We start from the raw sequence: 17,950 nt of genomic DNA, 5'->3' as shown, positions 1-17,950 counted from the left end.
TTGGTTGCTATGGGTTACTAGACCATTTTGCGAGTCTATGAGACTAGCCGTGTAGGTGAGAGACAAAAGGCAATGTTGACAGTACGTGCAATGCGGGAGGCTCATAATAACAGAGCAGGGGCTCTTGCTGCCCCCCATGTAACCTTCCCACCCCCCCTTAATGCTATATCCGCGTTCTTTTCATGATCTGCCTCTCTGTGCATTTTATACGAACCGGTTTAGACCGGACTGCGGGACGCCAGGCAGTGGAACTCGGGAAGCGGGCGGAGAAGGGGGAGGGAGGGCGCCTTAAAAAATAGACCGGAGCTGAGCAGAGGCGAACAGCAGTCGGGTTCACGTTGAGTTCGCAGGGACTTGTTAGAGGCAGGCGGGCGGGCGGGCGAGAGCCAATAGCGGGGGGAGCCGAGCGTCTGTCCGTGCTACATCCAGGCTGCCAACTTGCTCTAATGCCCGGGCAGTTCCGCCAAGGTAAGGCATAGGCATTGAGCTGCTCTGCCCTATGGGCACCCAATGGCAACTACAATTCCCAGAATCCCCAGCCAGCAAAGCCACAGTGCCACAGATCCAGAGGTTGCCCTGGTGCTTTATCCTGACATAACCCTATTCTCTGAGGAAGTGAAAGCTTCCCGGTACCAGCCAGATCCAGTATTGTTTGTATGTCAGTCACTTACCCCCCCAGCAAGGGTGCCATGGGAATAGGGTGCCATGGGCATAGGGTGCCATGGGCATAGGGTGCAATGGGCATAGGGTGCAATGGGCATAGGGTGCCATGGGCATAGGGTGCCATGGGCATAGGGTGCCATGGGAATAGGGTGCCATGGGCATAGGGTGCAATGGGAATAGGGTGCCATGGGCATAGGGTGCCATGGGCATAGGGTGCCATGGGAATAGGGTGCCATGGGCATAGGGTGCCATGGGAATAGGGTGCCATGGGAATAGGGTGCCATGGGCATAGGGTGCCATGGGAATAGGGTGCCATGGGAATAGGGTGCCATGGGCATAGGGTGCCATGGGAATAGGGTGCCATGGGCATAGGGTGCCATGGGCATAGGGTGCCATGGGAATAGGGTGCCATGGGAATAGGGTGCCATGGGAATAGCCTGAGGCAGAGCACCTATTAAGCCTGGCATTGGGGCAAGGGTACTGTGCCCTGTGGAACAGAGGGGAGAACTTAGAAGTACAAAGGGAAAGTAACTTTGTGTAAGGACTATCAGCTATCTATCTATCTATCATCTATCATCTATCTATCTATCTATCTATCTATCTATCTATCTATCTATCTGTCTATCTATCTATCTATCTATCATCTATCAATCTATCTATCTATCTATCATCTATCTATCTATCTATCATCTATCTATCATCTATCTATCTATCTATCTATCTATCTATCTATCTATCTATCTATCATCTATCTATCTATCTATCATCTATCTATCAATCTATCTATCTATCTATCTATCATCTATCTATCTATCTATCATCTATCTATCATCTATCTATCATCTATCTATCTATCTATCTATCATCTATCATCTATCATCTATCTATCTATCTATCTATCTATCTATCATCTATCAATCTATCTATCTATCTATCATCTATCTATCTATCTATCTATCATCTATCTATCTATCTATCTATCTATCTATCTATCTATCAATCTATCTATCATCTATCATCTATCTATCTATCTATCTATCTATCTATCTATCTATCTATCATCTATCTATCTATCTATCTATCTATCTATCTTTCTATCTATCATCTATCTATCTATCTATCTATCATCTATCTATCTATCTATCTATCTATCTATCATCTATCTATCATCTATCAATCTATCTATCAATCTATATATCTATCATCTATCTATCATCTATCTATCTATCTATCTATCTATCTATATATATATCTATCATCTATCATCTATCTATCTATCATCTATCTATCTATCTATCTATCTATCTATCTATCTATCTATCTATCTATCTATCTATCATCTATCTATCTATCATCTATCAATCTATCGATCTATCTATCGATCTATCTATCAATCTATCTATCTATCTATCTATCTATCTCTCTCTCTCTCTCTCTCTCTATCTATCTATCTATCATCTATCTATATATCTATCTATCTATCTATCATCTATCTATCATCTATCTATCTATCATCTATCTATCTATCTATCTATCTATCATCTATCTATCTATCTATCTATCTATCTATCTATCTATCTATCTATCATCTATCTATCATCTATCTATCATCTATCTATCTATCATCTACTATCATCTATCTATCTATCATCTATTGATCTATCTATCTATCTATCTATCTATCATCATCATCTTCTATCTATCTATCATCTATCTATCATCATCTATCTATCTATCTATCATCTATCTATCTATATATCATCTATCTATCTATCTATCATCTATCTATCTATCTATCATCTATATCTATCTATCATCTATCTATCTATCTATCATCTCTCTTGTCTATCTATCTATCTATCATCTATCTATATTTATCTATATATCATCTATCTATCTATTATCTATTCATTTATCTCTATCATCTGTTTCTATCTATCTGTATATCAAGCTATCTATGAAAGATAGATGTAAAACAGATAGATAGAAAGACAGACTGATGTCTTTCTATCTATCTGTTTTTCATCTATCTTTCATTTAATTCTATCCACTTTGTGTCTATCTATCTATCTATCTATTGTCTAAAACTTTCTTTTCTGTCTCATTTCTCTCTCTGTCTCTCTTTATATAAATATATGTCACTCTGTCTCTCTATCTAGAAGGTGTATTGCCAGACCATAATCCCAGACAGATTAGTATATAGGAGCAGTAAAACAGAGTGATAATGGTTGGTAAGGGAGTAAAGTTCGGCGCTCCCCTTGCACCTTATCCCCTAACGGCACGTCTGTACCCGGAGCTGTTCATGTGATACAGTCGCTGTGGCATTTGCCTCCCAGTCATTGTATGTATTGTGTTTGTTTCAGCTGTGTGGGATCTATCCCTGTGATGTTTGTCGGTGTTTGACTTTATGGAGAGTAAGCTCTTAGGAACAGGAACACTCATTCATTTCTCTTTGAAATCTGAATGTATGAATGAATGAAGTGTATATAACTAGAAGGTTTGTACATTTACAAGATGAGAGGGTCATTTTTAGAGCCCTGCAGAGATTGGCTGCATGCTTACATTCCCTTCTATATAAGATATTGAACTCACCAAGCCCTGTAGGGGATGCTGGGAGGTGTAGTTGAACAGCTGCAATGTGTAACAGTGGCTGACAGGAACACCCAGGCAGGCTCTGATATTGTGGGTTCCCGGCGCTGGGTTTTTGGCACAGTCACCAACAGCTGAGTGGAAAGTAAACAAGGCCCAGGAAGCGTAGCTGGCACTGAGCTATAAATGGTTTGGCCCATCGGTGCCAACTGGGATACAGACTTCACCCCGTTATAATGCAGATTTCACACTTGCTACTTGTTAAACAATTTTAAAGGTCCAGAGACATCAAGAAAGGATCAAGGACTCTGATTATACATTTTCTCTGCACTGTCGGTTCTCACTCCTGAAACCATGGAGCTGAAGCCTTCAATGTGCTTAGAATTACAGTTTCTTTTATTAGGTTTTGGGTAGAGTTCCCCTTTAAAAAAGAATTCTGTTCCAGGACAGTCTGCTTGTAATAAATGATTTGCTCCCAGTTAAAGACGCCTTAATTCCCCTTTGTTAATCTGTAACATTTGCGACTGGTAATAACAAGGAGATAGGCAAGTGGCAGGCAGATGTTGTTGGACTACAACTTACAGAATCCCCTGCTGTCTCTGGGACCCCTCAGCAGACAGAGGATGATGGGAATTGTAGTTAGCTCACAGCTTGGTGGGGGGAAAATACAGTACAGGTATAGGACCCGTTATCCAGAATGCTCGGGACCAAGGGTATTCCGGATAAGGGGTCTTTACGTAATTTGGATCTCCATACCTTAAGTCTGCTAAAAAGTCAATAAAACATGAATTAAACCCAACAGGACTGTTTTGCATCCAATAAGGATTATTTATATCTTAGTTGGGGTCAATTACAAAGTACTGTTTTATTACTACAGAGAAAAAGGAAATCAGTTTTAAAATTCTGAATTATTTGATTAAAATGGAGTCTATGGGAGACAGGCTTTCTGGATAATGGGTTTCTGGATAAGGGAACCGATACCTGTATATGGTTTCCCCATTGTGCATCTTTGATCCAGTGCTCGCTCTGCGCAGCAATACAAATGTCACTCGGGGTAATTTGCAGTTGCGACCCTTGAATCCCCCATTAACTGCATTGTCTATGGATAATTCTTAGGGGTGAATTTATAGTTCGAGGCTACAGGGGGGGGGCACAATGTGGCATTTCAGTATGCCCGGTCACAAAACCGCCTTGTGGGAAACAAGTTTAGGACTTAGCAACTGTAAGAGATGAAACAGAAGGTTTGGCCAGTGTTCCCATGGGCAGAGCAGCAGGGAAGAGCTGGAAGTGAAAAGGTTTTATTTATATATACAGTGGTGTGAAAAACTATTTGCCCCCTTCCTGATTTCTTATTCTTTTGCATGTTTGTCACACAAAATGTTTCTAATCATCAAACACATTTAACTATTAGTCAAAGATAACACAAGTAAACACAAAATGCAGTTTTTAAATGAGGGTTTTTATTATTTAGGGAGAAAACAAATCCAAACCTACATGGCCCTGTGTGAAAAAGTAATTGCCCCCTGAACCTAATAACTGGTTGGGCCACCCTTAGCAGCAATAACTGCAATCAAGCGTTTGCGATAACTTGCAACGAGTCTTTTACAGCGCTCTGGAGGAATTTTGGCCCACTCATCTTTGCAGAATTGTTGTAATTCAGCTTTATTTGAGGGTTTTCTAGCCTTTTTAAGGTCATGCCACAACATCTCAATAGGATTCAGGTCAGGACTTTGACTAGGCCACTCCAAAGTCTTCATTTTGTTTTTCTTCAGCCATTCAGAGGTGGATTTGCTGGTGTGTTTTGGGTCATTGTCCTGCTGCAGCACCCAAGATCGCTTCAGCTTGAGTTGACGAACAGATGGCTGGACATTCTCCTTCAGGATTTTTTGGTAGACAGTAGAATTCATGGTTCCATCTATCACAGCAAGCCTTCCAGGTCCTGAAGCAGCAAAACAACCCCAGACCATCACACTACCACCACCATATTTTACTGTTGGTATGATGTTCTTTTTCTGAAATGCTGTGTTACTTTTGCGCCAGATGTAACGGGACACGCACCTTCCAAAAAGTTCAACTTTTGTCTCGTCGGTCCACAAGGTATTTTCCCAAAAGTCTTGGCAATCATTGAGATGTTTTTTAGCAAAATTGAGACGAGCCATAATGTTCTTTTTGCTTAAAAGTGGTTTGCGCCTTGGAAATCTGCCATGCAGGCCATTTTTGCCCAGTCTCTTTCTTATGGTGGAGTCGTGAACACTGACCTTAATTGAGGCAAGTGAGGCCTGCAGTTCTTTAGATGTTGTCCTGGGGTCTTTTGTGGCCTCTCGGATGAGTTGTCTCTGCGCTCTTGGGGTAATTTTGGTCGGCCGGCCACTCCTGGGAAGGTTCACCACTGTTCCATGTTTTTGCCATTTGTGGATAATGGCTCTCACTGTGGTTCGCTGGAGTCCCAAAGCTTTAGAAATGGCTTTATAACCTTTACCAGACTGATAGATCTCAATTACTTTTGTTCTCATTTGTTCCTGAATTTCTTTGGATCTTGGCATGATGTCTAGCTTTTGAGGTGCTTTTGGTCTACTTCTCTGTGTCAGGTAGCTCCTATTTAAGTGATTTCTTGATTGAAACAGGTGTGGCAGTAATCAGGCCTGGGGGTGACTACAGAAACTGAACTCAGGTGTGATAAACCACAGTTAAGTTATTTTTTAACAAGGGGGGGCAATCACTTTTTCACACAGGGCCATGTAGTTTGGAGTTTGGAGTTTTTTTTCTTCCTTAATAACGTAAACCTTCATTTAAAAACTGCATTTTGTGTTCAATTATGTTATCTTTGACTAATAGTTAACGGTTTTTGATGAGCAGAAACATTTAAGTGTGACAAACATGCAAAAGAATAAGAAATCAGGAAGGGGGCAAATAGTTTTTCACACCACTGTATATAACGGAAACCTATTATTCAGAAAGCTCAGAATTACAGAAAGGCAATCTCCCATAGACTTCATAGATTTCAAATAATGTAGATTTTTTAAAATGATTCCCTTTTCTCTGTAATAATAAAACAGTACCTTGTACTTGATCCCAACTAAGATATAATTACCCCTTATTGGGGGCAGAACAGCCCTATTGGGTTTATTTCATGGTTAAATGATTCCCTTTTCTCTGTAATAATAAAACAGTACCTGTACTTGATCCCAACTAAGATATAATTACCCCTTATTGGGGCAGAACAGCCCTATTGGGTTTATTTCATGGTTAAATGATTCCCTTTTCTCTGTAATAATAAAACAGTACCTGTACTTGATCCCAACTAAGATATAATTACCCCTTATTGGGGGCAGAACAGCCCTATTGGGTTTATTTCATGGTTAAATGATTCCCTTTTCTCTGTAATAATAAAACAGTACCTGTACTTGATCCCAACTAAGATATAATTACCCCTTATTGGGGGCAGAACAGCCCTATTGGGTTTATTTAATGGTTAAATGATTCCCTTTTCTCTGTAATAATAAAACAGTACCTGTACTTGATCCCAACTAAGATATAATTACCCCTTATTGGGGGCAGAACAGCCTATTGGGTTTATTTAATGGTTAAATGATTCCCTTTTCTCTGTAATAATAAAACAGTACCTGTACTTGATCCCAACTAAGATATAATTACCCCTTATTGGGGGCAGAACAGCCCTATTGGGTTTATTTAATGGTTAAATGATTTCCTTTTCTCTGTAATAATAAAACAGTACCTGTACTTGATCCCAACTAAGATATAATTACCCCTTATTGGGGGCAGAACAGCCCTATTGGGTTTATTTAATGGTTAAATGATTTCCTTTTCTCTGTAATAATAAAACAGTACCTGTACTTGATCCCTACTATGATATAATTAATCCTTATTGGGGGCAAAACAATTTCTTTGCTTGATCCTATAGAGAGCCAGAGAGGAAAATCAGTATAACAATGGCCAATCAGAAACCCCCAGACGGCGGATGGGGCTGGGTGATCGTGGTCTCCTCCTTCTTCATCCAATTCCTCTCCTACGGTTCCCCGTTAGCTGTCGGCGTTCTCTACGTGGAATGGCTGGACACTTTTGAGGAAGGCAAAGGAAAGACAGCGTGGATTGGTTCCCTGGCCAGTGGAGTCGGGCTGCTTGCAAGTAAGCTGGGAAGTCTTTTTTTATGAATGAGCTGTACATGCAGATGTGGGAGGCTTCACTGAAGCATCTGGCACAGCTTTTTCTCCAATGACATGAACTGTGCAGCACAGACCTTGTGTGCGCCAGATGCATCAGTAAAGTCTGCGCCATTTTAATGCTACACCAAACAGAGCAGCGTATGATAACCATGTTAATTGGCCCCCAACATAAGGTAAGTCAGTAGTAAGACCCAGTAGAATACATATATTCACACTGCTGCCCTCCTGGTTCTGATCTGGTACCATGGACTTTGCACTCAGTAGCATGGAGCTCACCCCATTGGGTCGGGTAAAGTTTAATAAGGTTGCTGTAGTACATGGGCCTTTTCACATGTAAAAAAAGTGCAACCTACTGATCTGCTGCATCTGCCCCAGCTCACATCCTGAGGGCAAACACAAGACAGATTGAGTCCTTTCTAATTGAAATTGGGGTGATTAATGGGTTACAAAGGGTAAGTAATGAGTTCCAGTGGGTCTTTGTTTGTGTTCACTGGGTGCCTGCTGGGAGGCAGTAGTGCCAGATGCTGCTGTAGCCCCAGGGTACAAGGTGGCAGTGTTAGGCTGACAAACATAGTAAAAGAAAAAATCTAAGTTAAAGATTAGGGATCCCATATCTGGAATCCTTGGGACCCAGGGCAACCATCAGTATTCATGGGGCCCCATACTACTAAGTTAGCAGGGCCTACCCCTTTGGTGTCCCTACGACTAGCCCGCTGGATGCCTGGGTTGGGGGCAGCCAACTAATAGGCTCTAGTGAAAAAAAAGCTCAATCACACTCCTGATTCGCCACAGCCACTCCCCAATTATGTGAAAACTCCACCCACTAACCACATGTCCTACCCCCTTCATGCCCTGCAAATCAAACTTTGCCATCTCAGGGCTCTGTTCCTCAATGCTCCGCTGTGCCCAATATGTACAGGTATTGGACCCCTTATCCGGAAACCCATTATCCAGAAGGTTCCGAATTACGGAAAGGCCATCTCCCATAGACTCCATTTTTATGAAATAATTCACATTTTTAAAAATGGTTTCCCTATTCTCTGTAATAATAAAACAGTACCTGTACTTGATCCCAGCTAAGATATAATTACCCCTTATTGGGGCAGAACAGCCCTATTGGGTTTATTTAATGGTTAAATGATTCCCTTTTCTCTGTAATAATAAAACAGTACCTGTACTTGATCCCAGCTAAGATATAATTACCCCTTATTGGGGCAGAACAGCCCTATTGGGTTTATTTAATGGTTAAATGATTCCCTTTTCTCTGTAATAATAAAACAGTACCTGTACTTGATCCCAGCTAAGATATAATTACCCCTTATTGGGGGCAGAACAGCCCTATTGGGTTTATTTAATGGTTAAATGATTCTCTTTTCTCTGTAATAATAAAACAGTACCTGTACTTGATCCCAGCTAAGATATAATTACCCCTTATTGGGGGCAGAACAGCCCTATTGGGTTTATTTAATGGTTAAATGATTCCCTTTTCTCTGTAATAATAAAACAGTACCTGTACTTGATCCCAACTAAGATATAATTACCCCTTATTGGGGGCAGAACAGCCCTATTGGGTTTATTTCATGGTTAAATGATTCCCTTTTCTCTGTAATAATAAAACAGTACCTGTACTTGATCCCAACTAAGATATAATTACCCCTTATTGGGGGCAGAACAGCCCTATTGGGTTTATTTCATGGTTAAATGATTCCCTTTTCTCTGTAATAATAAAACAGTACCTGTACTTGATCCCAACTAAGATATAATTACCCCTTATTGGGGCAGAACAGCCCTATTGGGTTTATTTAATGGTTAAATGATTCCCTTTTCTCTGAAATAATAAAACAGTACCTGTACTTGATCCCAACTAAGATATAATTACCCCTTATTGGGGGCAGAACAGCCCTATTGGGTTTATTTAATGGTTAAATGATTCCCTTTTCTCTGTAATAATAAAACAGTACCTGTACTTGATCCCAACTAAGATATAATTACCCCTTATTGGGGGCAGAACAGCCCTATTGGGTTTATTTAATGGTTAAATGATTCCATTTTCTCTGTAATAATAAAACAGTACCTGTACTTGATCCCAACTAAGATATAATTGCCCCTTATTGGAGCCAAAACATTCCTATTGGGTTTAATTACTGTTTAAATAATTTTTTCAGTAGACGTAAGGTAGGAGATCTGAATTACGGAAAGACCCCTTATCCGGAATACCCCAGTTCCCGAGAATTCTGAATAACAGGTCCCATACCTGTATTGGGGAACACAATTAAGGGGGCTCAACCCCCCCCCCAGCCCCATTGTCCCTCTGTGCCCCCTAGTAGATGCCTATAAACGTAATTATAGATGCACAGGTATTCACCAATGAGAATGCAGCATTCTGTTGGGCTGATGCTTTTGTGGCAAAGCCTGTATATCCGCAGGTAATATTGTCTGTATGGGCGACGTCACTTGGCACGTGGTGTGCGGCAGGTCCCGGCCTGCTCTTTGGACGGAAGAGAATCTGTGGCTTGTGAGTAGCTGGCAGAAAGCTGTAGCTGGCAGTGATAACCATCAGAGGGAGTGCTGGCAGTTAGCTCTTCTCTTATCTGTGAAACAGCACTTAAACTAATTACTTTCTCTGTGCAAACAGGACTTGCTTTAGGGTGAAGACACACTGAGCTACTTAGTAGCAGCTACTTTTTCATGGCTACTAAACTCCAGAAAATCCCCTGCCATAGACAATACTGAGAATTGCCTCTGCTAAAACACACGTAGATACAGTTAAATCTTACCAGCATTCAAAAAGAGTCACTGACCCCGAAGCTGAAAATCTATTGCCCTGTGAGGCTACAATTTCTATTTGTTATTGTTTCTTTTTATTCCTTATCTTTCTGTTCAGCTCCTCTCCTGTTCATCTTACAGTCTCTCATTCACACCACTGCCTGGTTGCTAGGGTAAACTGGAGCCTAGCAACCAACTAGCTGCTGAAATTGCAAACTAGGAAGCTGCTGAACAAAAAGCTAAATAATTCAAAAACAAAAAAATGAAGACCAATTGCAAATTTTCTTAGATTGTTGCTCTGTTCTTCACCTTGAAAGCTAATTTTAAGGTGAACTTTTAAGGTGTTTAGACTGACGTCCAATGGGGAGATTAGTTTCCCGTGGTTAAATCTCTGCTACTATGGGCAACTAATCTCCCCAAAATGGCTTTTCACCGGCAATAAAGGGAATCACCGGTGAAAAGGCATTTTTTTGAAGTCGCACAAAGTTTCCGCTGCAAGGAATGCCTTTCCTCCGTCGATTCACTTTATTGTCGGTAGAAAAGCTTTTCTTGGAAATAAGTCGCCCCCGCGGAAGCTGTGGCGACTAATCTCCCCGTGGCACATAAGCTTTAAAGGGAGTGGGAGGATCCAACAACAGCCAATCAAATTTCACTAATTGACTTTATTAGGGACATTGAAACTGCTGCCAATCTTACAGCTTTGAGGCTTCACTCCCCAAACTTGAATCACACAGTCGTGGGGTCAGCCTGAATGAAAATATGATGATTGTTGGATGCCCAAAAGTGGGCGGAGCTATGAACAGCCAATCAGATTTTACCTTTGACTTTCAATGGAAATTCAACCTGCTGCTAGGAAGTGGTGAATGGAAACGTCTCTGGGTTACAGGTCCGTTTAAGGTGTTCTGTAATTTTCTTATAACTGCCCCACCTTTATTTACTATTACTGGGCAGAACATTTCAAGGCACAAACCAGCTTTTTATTATTACATTATTAGTCCCAGCCTGTTGTAACCAAACAATGTAGGGGAGCACGTGTGTGAGTGTGTGCCTGGGTTTCTGTGGGTGCCCGTTCCCCCCCGGAGCATGCTTTCCATCCTCTAGTGCCAAATGAGCCTATTACAATTAAGATTGTTCCCATAAAAGCCTTTGATGTGTAGAACAGATTTGCTTTCTGCAGTCCCCGCCATCTGCCACCGCCGCCCTGTGCACCGGGGATAGTAATTAGCTGGCGCCTCCAGTGCACTGACACCCTCAGCTGGCAAAGAGCTTCCTCTGTCTGTCTGTCTATCTATCTGTCATCCAGGGTCAGATTGGAGTGTGGCAGGTTGACCTGGGCCCCCCGCTGCCTGCCTGTCTGTCTAACTATATATCTATCATCTATCTATCTATCATCTATCTATCTATTTATCTATCTATCTATCTATCATCTATCTATCTATCATCTATCTATCTATCTATCTATCTATCTATCAATCATCTCTCTGTCTATCTATCTACCTACCTATCATCTATCTATCTATCATATCTCTGTCTATCTATCTATCTATCTATCAATCATCTCTCTGTCTATCTATCTACCTACCTATCATCTATCTATCTATCTATCTATGATCTCTCTGTCTATCTATCTACCTATCTATCTACCTACCTACCTATCATCTATCTATCTATCTATCTATCTATCTATCTATCTATCTATCATCTATCATCATCTCTCTGTCTATCTATCTATCTATCTATCTATCTATCTATCTATCTATCTATCTATCTATCTATCTATCTATCTACCTACCTATCATCCATCTATCTATCTATCATCTATCTATCTATCTATCTATCTATCTATCATCTGTCTATCTATCTATCTATCTATCTATTTTATATTGCTTCCAGACAGGTTAGAACAAATGATTTATATATGCGCTATCTAATACAGTATTGACATAAAGTTGTGTGTATTCTGTGCTCTCACTTTTTATTTTTTAATTCTTCATTTTACCCCTTAGTTGACGGATCACGTTTAAGGAGCTGATTTATTTATTTATTTTTGGTTCGTGATTTATCAAATTCAGTTTGGCCACAGAAGCCAATGGGAAGTGTATCGTTAGCTTTGACGTATATAATTGACTGATTCTAATTTCCGTATTTGTGTCCCACTTCAGGCCCGTTGTGCAGTGCCAGCGTGTCTGCGTTTGGCGTCCGCCCAGTTGTCATTTTCAGTGGATTATTGGTGGCCGGGGGGCTAATACTGAGCAGCTTTGCACCCAGCCTGTATTTTCTTTTTTTCTCCTATGGCTGTATGGTTGGTAAGTGCCTGTAGCTGGGGGAGGGGATTTTAAAGGAATTCATTAATTCATATATAAACTTGTTTAGAGGGCTTCTCTAAACACTTTTGTTGTTTACACTCATTTTCTAATTTTAGTGGTTTCTAGTATATAATCAGTTTTAGACTGCTATTACCAAGCTATAAGCTCAGTGGCTCACTTGGAATGTCAGAGTCAGCAACTTGACAATACATTGAGTTCATAGGGATTGCACAGACAGTTTGGGTCCCTGACACTCTGACCTTAAAAGAAAGCTGTTAAGCCGAACCTGAAAAAAAAATTGCATAACAGGCTCATATGTAAAACCCTGCTTCATCTAACTAAACCGTTTTCCTAAAAATATACTTTTTTAGTAGTATGTGCTATTGGGTAATCCTAAATAGGAAATTGCCATTTTAAGAGTTAAGGGCCGCCCCCTGGGATCATAGGAGTCACAGTGCACACAAACAAGCCAAGGCAGACATACATGCTAGGCCCCATCAGCCAATGAATGGGCAGAGTTCTGCCTTTTGCTGCCACACTACTTCCTGTTACAGTTAGAGCTGCATCACTTCCTGTCAGCTGATCTCTGAGGGAGCACACAGCCCATAACAAAATGGCGGCTCAAGGGAACGGATGTAAAAGGGCAATATTTACTGATATATATATTTCAGTTTGGGGAGATTCTTTAATAGGTCACTTAATATAATATAAACTGTCTGTTGGTTAAGTATTCATTCTGGGGGGATAGTTTTCCTTTAAGCATGTCAGTGCCCTCAGCTAATACTGGCGATTGGGTTGGTATTGTGGTACTGGGGCTCCTCTGCCCCTGGCACGGCCTAATACTGGCATTCGTCTGCATAAATGTTTCCCTACTTTCCCTTTATCCCCATAACTGCCACCCTACTCCCAGGTATCACCACACACTTCTCTTCCAGGCTTTGGCTGTGGATTGTCATACCCGGCCACAGTGACCTCTACCTGCCAGTATTTTGACAAGCGGAGAGGACTTGCCCTTGGAATCGTTTCAACAGGTGAGATGGAACCCTGGGTAAGCAGTGCTGCTTTGTAGTCATCCGGCTGTGCATTCTGGGTAATCTAATAGGAGTAATAGCAAAATCTGGCAAATAATATACATATGGAAATAATGCAGTGATAATGCCAACCCTTGTGGAGGCCTGGGCCTGCTTACTGGGGCAGTAGGCAAGTTAGTGGCACGGCGCTCAGTAAAATGGTGCTCCAAGCCAGTGTGTTGTTCAGTACAGAGAAGTGCTAGCCTTTGGATTTGGTGAAATCCTGGGTAACTTACCCAACTGATAAGTCTTTAAAGCACTGCACAACTCAAGATGACACTTTTTTTTCTCTAAATAATGCCATCTTCTGGGATTCTGATAATTCTTATTATACAAATATTACTTAAATCTTTGGTGGAGAATGCGGCATGCATCCAAATGCAAAATATTCTAGAATAGGTGCCTCCCCGATAGAGCAGCACTGCATGGAACCCATATTAGATATAATAGCGCTCGATGGTGCCAGTCTACATGGCTGTGTGCCTGTGGGCAGAAGGTGCCAATAAGCCGTGTGTTTGTATTGCAGGTGCGAGTATCGGCACGTTCGTGTACGCCAGCCTGCAGAAGGTGCTGATCGCCATTTATGGACTGGATGGCTGCTTGCTCATTATCGGTGCCTTATCCTTAAATATTTTAGCATGTGGCATCCTGATGAGGCCACTCCCCCAAGCTTCCAGCCCCTCCCCAGAACAGACAATATTGGATAAAACCGCAGATACCTACCTCATCTACCATGAAAATGAACCAGATCCAGATGAAGCTCAAGGGATGCTGGGAATCATTTCAGGGTCAGAAACAGACAGAACTGACGATCTAAGCAGCACCCAGAATGGGTTGGTAGCGCCCAAACCTTCTGTAACCAGAGAGCGGGAGAAGAACTTCTGCAAGCAGATCATGAAGACCAACTACCAGCGCTACTTGACTTACTGGCTCGAGACCCTCGAGCTTTTTAGGAACAGAGTATTTACGGCGCTTTTCTTCGCCATCTTGCTCTTTGACATCGGCGGATTTCCTGCGGCTTTGCTTTTAGAAGATGTTGCCAAGAGTGCAAACATTCCAGATACGTCCATGGTCGTTCCTCTAGTGTCCATCCTCGGGTTCTCCACCGCCATGGGGAAACTCATGTTGGGAATCCTTGCGGATTTCAAGTGGATGAACACTTTGTATTTGTACTGTTTCACTTTAGTGGCCACTGGGCTCACCTTGTTTGCCATTCCGTACGCCAACACCTACGCTGTTCTAGCGTTACTGGCCGGCATTATAGGTTTTGCGTCCGGCAACTGGTCGATATTTCCCTATGTAACGACCAAGACTGTCGGACTGGATAAACTCACCCATGCCTATGGGATCCTGATGTTCTTTGCTGGACTTGGAAACTGCCTAGGACCCCCATTAGTAGGTAAGATTCACAATTAGCGCTCATTCATTTCAACATAGGATATTAAAGGGACAATTAGTCTGAAAACTACAAATTTGGCTTGATATTGAGTAAAACAAGGGCACTCAGATGGTTACGAGTTGTTGGGTTTAAATATTATCCATCGTTGTATTCGAGCATCCATTTTTATGATATTTGGTCACTTGGGGGCGTTGTTTCATTGCAGTCTGTGGCTGGTTTTTAAATTATATCTCAATAGAGGAAGCAACGAGGCATGGTGTCTCATTAAAGGGATACAGATGGCATGGGGTCTCATTAAAGGGATACAGATGAGCTGAGTATTTTACCTGTAGGGGTCAGAAGGGTACAACAGGGGGCACTGTAATTATTGGCTGCTAGATACAGCAGTAGCCCCAAGGATACCAGCAGTGGCTTCAAGCATAAGTACATAGGGTATCTTTCATGAAATGTATCTAATACCCCCCTACAGGCAATCGGCACCCAAAGACACAGCAGAATGGGGTTTTGTGGGAAGTCCAATGAAAGCTGAATAACTAGGCATGTTGCGTTCATAGAAGAGACCCATTATCATGCTGGTCTGAGCACATTTGCAATTCACATTCCTTTACATTTTTTTTTTTTTTTTTAGCTTTCATGATATTTGCAGTTTTACACTGCTAATATCAGGAATATGTAACCAGAGTGCCCCCTGCTTGCTCTGTCTTTGTAGCCAGATGGACAGACTACTAAGAGCTTAAAGGGGTGTGTTATAGAATGTCCTATTCCTAGCAACTTTGCAATTGGTCTTCATTATTTATTTTTTATAGTTTTTGAATTATTTGCCTTCCACTTTCCAGCTTTCAAACAGGGGTCACTGACCCCGACAGCCAAAAACTATAGCTCTGTGAACTTGTATTTTTATTATTATTGTTACTTTTTATTACTTTTTCTATTCAGTCCCTCTCCTATTAATAATTCCAGTCTCAATTTAAACCCCTGCCTGCTTGCTAAGGTACACAAGACCCTAGCAACCAGACAGCTGCTGAAATTCCAAAATGAAGAGTTGATAAACAAAAAGCTAAATAACTGAAAAACCTCAAAAAATAAAAAATGAAAACCAATTGCAAGTTATCTCTGAATATCAGTGCCTACATCATACTGAAAGTTAATGTTGGTGGGGGTCGAAATGCGTTGGGTTTTTCATGTAAATAAATAAGACATTTTTCAAATACAATTTTGGAGTGCCCTGCTTTTCTACTATTTTGTATTGCTGAAACATGTCACAGGGGCAACAGACCAGCAGGGGGCGCCACTCTTACTAATGTGTGATATAAGCAGTGTAAAACTGCTGACCTCATGAAAACTAAAAGAGAGAAAGAATAAATAGAAATTACGAGAGTGCTCAGAAGAGTTATACAGAGAGTTATCTAGGTGGGGATATTTAGCGTTTCCATAGGAACAGGAGTGACCCGTGTTTCTTCTTTTCTTCCCAGGTTGGTGCTTTGACGTGACGCAGACCTACAAACTCGCCTTCCTCCTCAGTGCAATATGCGTGATTCTGGGGGGGCTGATCCTGCTGATAGTGTCCTTACCTCTGTGGGATAATTGCACCCCCAAAAGCCCCAAAGCACCTCCAAAAGGCTACATTTATACAGCAGCTTCAAATGCTTAAGACTGTGCCGATGTTTAATGGATTTATTTAAGCGGGGTCTCTCCTCTGACGCTCAGTGAGGGAGTCACAGTGCAGCAGTCTCTCACAGCCCCCTTCACGTTTAGGAACATCGAGCCTGCGGCCCTCCAGCTGCTATTGAACTACAACTCTCAGCATCTTCACTGGTCACTGTTGTCACGCTGCCCGATCTCCTGGAGCCACTCATTGCCATTGGCTGTAGGTATAGATGTGTAATGAGCGGCCAAATGCCTGTGACTGTCAGACTCATGGCCAAGGATCCTGCAGGGCCAACGACTGGCCAATGAGTCATGTGATATTAGTTAATTTGTACTTTTTTCTTATTAGTGCATTATCTGATGACAGTGCTATTATTGCATCTGAATAGAAAACCTGCATAGATGTAGCAATGCTTTATGTGCCACATACACCAGGTAGGTGCACATGGGGAGGGGCTATAGCGCCCCATAGTGACTGCCTGGTGTAATTGCTGCCCAGTAGATGGCAGCAGGGATGTGCCCTATGGGTACACTTGTGTTATTGCTCCTGAGCACAGGAACACTCAGAAAAGTCTGATACCCCTGATCCAAGGGTTAATGAAATGCACCCAGTCTGCTAACCCATAGCAACGAATCGGCAGCTTCCATTCACTCCTCACCTGTTGGGAAGCAATAACCCGGCTGCTTTTAGACCTGGTTGTGACTTACCCTTCAAAGGAGAACTTAAGCTTAATAAAGAAGTAAAGTAAACACTGGGCAAATTTGCCTGTAGGCGGTAACACTTAGCAACCAATCAAATGTTTGTTTTTATTGCTGGCTAAAAAGTTCTGCCCACTGACTGATTGCTGGGGGTTATTACCCAGGTGCAAATTTGCCCAGTGTTAATAAATAACCCTTATTAAGGGTTGTTAAGATCTGTGCCCTCAAAAATACCCCAGTAGCCCCCCATTTTCTTTTGTGCTGATTCCCTGCACATACTCTGTGCTGCTGGCACTTACCTGAGCTTAGGGGCCCACTCACTATATACTGTATAATATAAATGGCACACTATACTGTATATATAGAATATAAATGGCACACTATACTGTATATATAGAGTATAAATGGCACACTATACTGTATATATAGAATATAAATGGCACACTATACTGTATATATAGAATATAAATGGCACACTATACTGTATATATAGAATATAAATGGCACACTATACTGTATATATAGAATATAAATGGCACATTATACTGTATATATAGAATATAAATGGCACACTATACTGTATATATAGAATATAAATGGCACACTATACTGTATATATAGAATATA

The 17,950-nt window shown here is 41.5% G+C and overlaps 1 protein-coding gene across 1 annotated transcript; it reads left to right on the top strand.

Moving 5' to 3' along the window:
- The first annotated feature begins 272 nt into the window (after positions 1 to 272).
- slc16a9 (solute carrier family 16 member 9) lies at positions 273 to 17,633 on the top strand. The gene is made up of 6 exons (XM_031906053.1): positions 273 to 468; positions 7,175 to 7,398; positions 12,365 to 12,508; positions 13,444 to 13,539; positions 14,105 to 14,977; positions 16,450 to 17,633. Exons 2-6 carry the CDS (start codon positions 7,203 to 7,205, stop codon positions 16,626 to 16,628), a joined length of 1,488 nt encoding a protein of 495 aa, XP_031761913.1. The 5' UTR covers positions 273 to 468; positions 7,175 to 7,202; the 3' UTR covers positions 16,629 to 17,633.
- Positions 17,634 to 17,950: the final 317 nt, after the last annotated feature.

Source organism: Xenopus tropicalis, chromosome 7, assembly GCF_000004195.4.
Source record: "Xenopus tropicalis strain Nigerian chromosome 7, UCB_Xtro_10.0, whole genome shotgun sequence".
In the NCBI taxonomy this organism is placed as follows: Eukaryota; Metazoa; Chordata; class Amphibia; order Anura; family Pipidae; genus Xenopus; species Xenopus tropicalis.
The sequence above is the reverse complement of the archived record's forward strand: the minus strand, read 5'-3'. Positions and strand labels throughout refer to the sequence as shown.

Bases quoted from the DNA above. Each gene is read 5' to 3' on its own strand.
- slc16a9 (XM_031906053.1), top strand. From the start codon at position 7,203: ATGGCCAATCAGAAACCCCCAGACGGCGGATGGGGCTGGGTGATCGTG. The intron at 7,399-12,364 runs GTAAGCTGGGAA...GTCCCACTTCAG, and splicing joins TGGAGTCGGGCTGCTTGCAA to GCCCGTTGTGCAGTGCCAGC. The intron at 14,978-16,449 runs GTAAGATTCACA...TTTTCTTCCCAG, and splicing joins CCTAGGACCCCCATTAGTAG to GTTGGTGCTTTGACGTGACG.